The 5,081-nt window shown below is 38.2% G+C and overlaps 1 protein-coding gene across 1 annotated transcript in view; it reads left to right on the top strand.

Moving 5' to 3' along the window:
• The first annotated feature begins 3,982 nt into the window (after positions 1-3,982).
• Positions 3,983-5,081, top strand: part of LOC123766367 (zinc finger protein 154-like) — a 2,644-nt gene continuing 1,545 nt past the window's right edge. The window contains exon 1 of the mRNA XM_069302024.1: positions 3,983-5,081. This exon is cut by the window's right edge and continues 1,545 nt beyond it. Within this exon, the coding sequence (XP_069158125.1) occupies positions 4,467-5,081 (615 nt within the window). The 5' untranslated portion in view covers positions 3,983-4,466.

A 5,081-nucleotide genomic window follows, 5' to 3' on the forward strand; every position in this document is an offset into this window, starting at 1 on the left:
AAGAGTAACGCCAGTCCATAAAGGAGGCAATCCGGCGGACATAAACAATTATAGACCAATATCAAATCTACCCATTCTATCAAAAACATTTGAAAAAATTATTTACAAACAGCTCTATTCCTACCTCGTAAAATTCGACATACTCAGCCCCTGCCAGTTTGGCTTCCGGTCCCAAAAGAGCACCAATGATGCAATCATTAGTCTCCTTGACATTATCTACTCAGCCCTTGACAAAAATGAGTTTCCGATTGGACTCTTCATTGACCTAAGAAAAGCCTTTGATACTGTTAATCACAACTACCTCTTACTTAAACTCCAGCATTATGGAATCCGAGGCCTTGCCCTTGACTACATCCGATCCTATCTTAGTGACAGACACCAATATGTAACCATCAATGATACAACTTCTTCCACTCTACCAATTACCGTTGGAGTGCCACAGGGCAGCATCTTAGGACCTCTTCTATTTCTTATATATATAAACGATCTGCCTAATGTCTCTAATATTCTCAAACCTATATTGTTTGCTGACGATACTACCCTTATCTACTCAAACCTCAACCAACATACACTAAATAATGTTGTGAATAATGAATTTAAAAAAGTCCACTTATGGATGTCAACGAACAAACTAACATTAAACATCGAAAAGACTTACTACATCTTATTTGGAAGCAAATCATCAAATGCAATTCAGCTACAGATAGACAACATTAACATCAGTTATAAAAATGATGGCAAGTTTCTTGGCCTATTCCTAGACAAGAGACTCAACTTCAGCACCCACATTCAACACATAACTAAGAAAGTCTCTAAGACAGTTGGTATACTCTCCAAAATCAGATATTATGTTCCTAACTCTGCTCTCCTCTCACTATATTATGCACTAATCTACCCCTATCTTAATTATGGTATCTGTGCATGGGGGTCTACCACTGCAAACCACCTTAAGCCCATCATCACACAGCAAAAATCTGCTATCAGAATAATAACTAACTCTGCTTTCAGACAACACTCAGCTCCCTTGTTTAAATCCCTAAACTTGCTAAATATTAACTCCCTCCACGCATTCTCTTGTGTCAACTACATTTACAAAACCCTGTTCTTAAATGTAAACCATGCTCTGAAACTCTCCCTGGACAGATGTAATAGGACCCATTATCACCACACCAGAAATAAATATCTCTTTGATATCCCCAGGGTCAAACTTAATCTGTGTAAACACTCTATGCAAATTAAGGGACCTAGTCTATGGAACTCACTCCCTAGTGAATTGAAAAACTGTAAAACTTTTGCCTTATTTAAAAGCAAAACCAAAAAGTACCTAACTTCATCTATTTAGTTTCCTACACTGAGCTTTAAATTTGCTCTGTACCTAGTGTTACCCAATCTCCTAATTTTTATGTAATATCAAACAACCTTATCATTGTGTTCATTGCTGTCTTCTTTTATGTGCTAGCCATATGCTGTATTGTGACTACCAATTTTTGTCAACTACCATTCAAGCTGTCATTGCAATCAATCTTATATTGTTTCTGCTGTATTATGCCTACCAATTTGTTGTCAACTACCATTTTAAGCTGTCATTGCAATCAATCATAGCTACCTATGTGCTTTAATATACTGTACCTATAATTTTCTCTCATCTTTTTTTTTCATTCCATGTAATCTGTTATCATTTTTTTGTCTATAAATTTTGCAAGTATTTACCTCCTTAAAATTTTCTTAGATTAAGGACCTGCCCGAAACGCTGCGCGTGCTAGTGGCTTTACAAGACTGTAATTACCATATTTGTATCCTCACATTCCTTATGTACATTCTTGTATATGCATAAATAAATAAACTCGCACTGTATCTAGTGCTATCCAATCCCCAATATATGTACCTAAGCCATACAACCTCATCCTTGTAATCATTGCTATCACCTTATATCATTATTGTTATATTAGTTTAGTTTAGTTCATTTATTATGCACCCCATACCCATCTTGTGGGCGGTAGTGGAAAGGGTTACAGAGGCACATAATGGGCTCAGGGACCGAACCCCACAATTCATTTAGCTAAGCAAGTTACAATCTTGATGAGCTAGTTACAAAATTCAATATAAGTTGTCACATCAACAATGGGTTCGAGATCGACCTCAAGTACAGGTTCTAAATTAAGCAACTGACATATGTGGAGAGCTAGTGTCAAAATTTATATGTTTGTCCTGCACACCGCCCCCCATCCAGTGGGCAGCGGTGGATAGGTTACAATCACTTAGTTACTACCTACAGTTAGCAAACTGGGGATATTTGGCTAAAATTTCTGGTAGCAGATCATTTTGAATGAAATATTGACACATCGCTGGAACATTGGTTATAGAATTGTCTCTAAATTCATGTATCTTTTCGCACTCCATCACATAGTGACGGAGGGTGTGCGAATAATTTTGTTGACACAGTTTACATTTGGTCAGATCTACATCAGCAGATAATGAGAATTCCCAGAGATACTTGTAACCGAGTCTAAGCCGAGCAGTAGTAACATCTAGAAGTCTGCTGATTTTATTGGATGATCCATAGATGTGTGGCTCCTCTTGCATGATAGTATGATGATAGATGGAATTACTGGTGTCAATTTCACTTTGCCTCAGATCTACAAGATCTTGTTGAAGTTCTCGGTGTACTGCTGCTCTCAGATTGCTCATTGACAATCCAAGGTTACACTCAACGGCTCCTTTAAAGGCAGATTCTTTGGCTAATTTATCAGCTCTATCATGCATTCGGAGGCCAACATGAGATGGAGACCACATGAAATGGACTCTGTTACCATCCTTAATAATTTTGTTGTATTTGTGTCTAGCTTCGGACACGAGCACGTTACAGTTATGTCTTAAAGAGTTGAGAGCATTTAAGGATGATAAGGAGTCACTTACAATTAATGTATCAAGTTTGGAGACTTGTACACATTTCAGTGCAAGGATCAAGGCAAATAATTCGGTCTGAAGGGTAGAGGCCCAATTGTTTATACGGACTCCCCACTCAAAGTACAAGCCATCGCCCATTGTCAGGACAACTGCACTTCCAGCTGCACCCGTGGTACGGTGTAGGGAACCATCAGTGTATATGATTTGAGAGAGAGAATGCTCTGTGGACAGAGCATCAATATGGCTTAAGGCAAGCTTTGCCTCAAGACGAAGCTTGGGCTGATCTCTAATTTGCTTCTTGGGTGGAAAGTGAGGGATTAAAACTGGAAAGGGTGTAACCTCCCACGGTGCAGGAAAGTGCCGTTGTTGTTTCTCTTTGTACAAATCATGAACCTGATACATTCTGAGTTGAGTTCCAGTTTTTGTTATCCATTTGGAACAATGCTGATCTTCAATAAAGAAATTCTGGCTTATATTAAAAGCATATTTTCTGCATTATAATCCTCAAATTATGCTGCAATGCACCTGTTGATAACCCTCAAATTTTACTTTGATGTACCTACTGAACTTTGTTGAATTTTCTTACAATGTACCTGTTAAACATTTTTTCAGTTTTACTAGAAATTGCCTACTTAAAATTATCTGTTAGACTAAGGACCTGCCCGAAACGCTATGCATGTTAGTGGCCTTACAAGAATGTTAAAAACATCAATGCTATGTACGCTCATAAACCCAATGAACCTTTTTGTTTATAAATAAATAAATAATAAATAAATAAATAAATAAATAAATAAATAAATAAATAAATAATAAATAAATAAATAAATAAATAAATAAATAAATAAACAAATAACGTAGGTTCCAAAATCCGCGGGCGAATCGCCTTGCTTACGATATTATTTGTATCCCATCCACCAGGAGAGATCTGATTCCTTCAAAAAGTATATAATCGTATGGTATTATGTATAAAGAAAGAATTTCAAATATATTCGTTAATTGGAAAAGATGATGAAAATATAGATGGTAACTGTAGAAAAGCAGTTATAAACAAAACATAAGAAATATGAAAAATAAGATAAGGAACTAGAAAAAAAAAACATTGGAACGCTTGTACAAGCGTTGGGCACCATTTTGTGAGGAGCAGCAGTTCTTGCCCTCTGTTACGTCGTGTCCATTGATGTGCCGCATCTTTCTACATTACCACTCGTGCAGTCATCGGGAGGAAAACCTTCATGCAAACTGCACGTATTGCCAAGAAAGAAGAAGAGTTCTTGCATTCGTGTACAGCCACTAGCACGCATAGCGTTTCGGGCAAGTCCTTAATCCTATATTCCCCGGAATACGACCCGCCAAATCGTTTAACAATCAGATACCCATTTTATTGTTTGGTAAACGGAGGCTACAGGAAAGGATTGACGCCCAGTAAATCCTCCCCAGCCAGAATAAGAACCCAGGACACACCCCACGCGAAAAGCCAGACGAGTGTGTAACCACTTCACCACAGCAACTACAAAAAAGGAGCATAAACCTTTACACAAACCGCAACTATCATAAAGAAGATGAAGACTTACCAGTGTACACAGTGTGAGAAGGTATTCACTCATCGTGGAAATATGAGGAAGCACTTGTTAGTGCATTCAGGTGAGAAACCACATGAGTGTCTCGAGTGTGGGAAGAAATTCAGTCGTCTTGAACATGTGAAGAAGCACATGTCAGTGCATTCAGGTCATAAACCTCATGAGTGTCCAGAGTGTGGGAAGAGATTCAAACTGCTTGAAAATGTGAAGAAACACATGTTAGTGCATTCAGGTCACAAACCCCATGAGTGTCCAGAGTGTGGGAAGAGATTCACTCAGTTTGCAAATAAAGAGAGACACAGGATGATGCATTCAGATAAAACATATTTTGAATGTGCTGAGTGTGGCAAAAAATTTAAAGAACGTCGAACTATAATACGCCACATGTTGGTGCATTCAGGTGTAAAGCCTCACGAGTGTCCAGAGTGTGAGAAGAGATTCGGTCTGCTTCAACATCTGAAGAAACACAGGCTGGTGCATACGGGAGAAAGACCTTTTGAATGTGCTGAGTGTGGCAAAAAATTTAGAGACCGTGAAACTATTATACATCACATGTTAGTGCATTCAGGTGTCAAACCTCATGAGTGTCCAGACTGT

Source organism: Procambarus clarkii, chromosome 5 (assembly GCF_040958095.1).
Source record: "Procambarus clarkii isolate CNS0578487 chromosome 5, FALCON_Pclarkii_2.0, whole genome shotgun sequence".
NCBI classification, from domain to species: domain Eukaryota; kingdom Metazoa; phylum Arthropoda; class Malacostraca; order Decapoda; family Cambaridae; genus Procambarus; species Procambarus clarkii.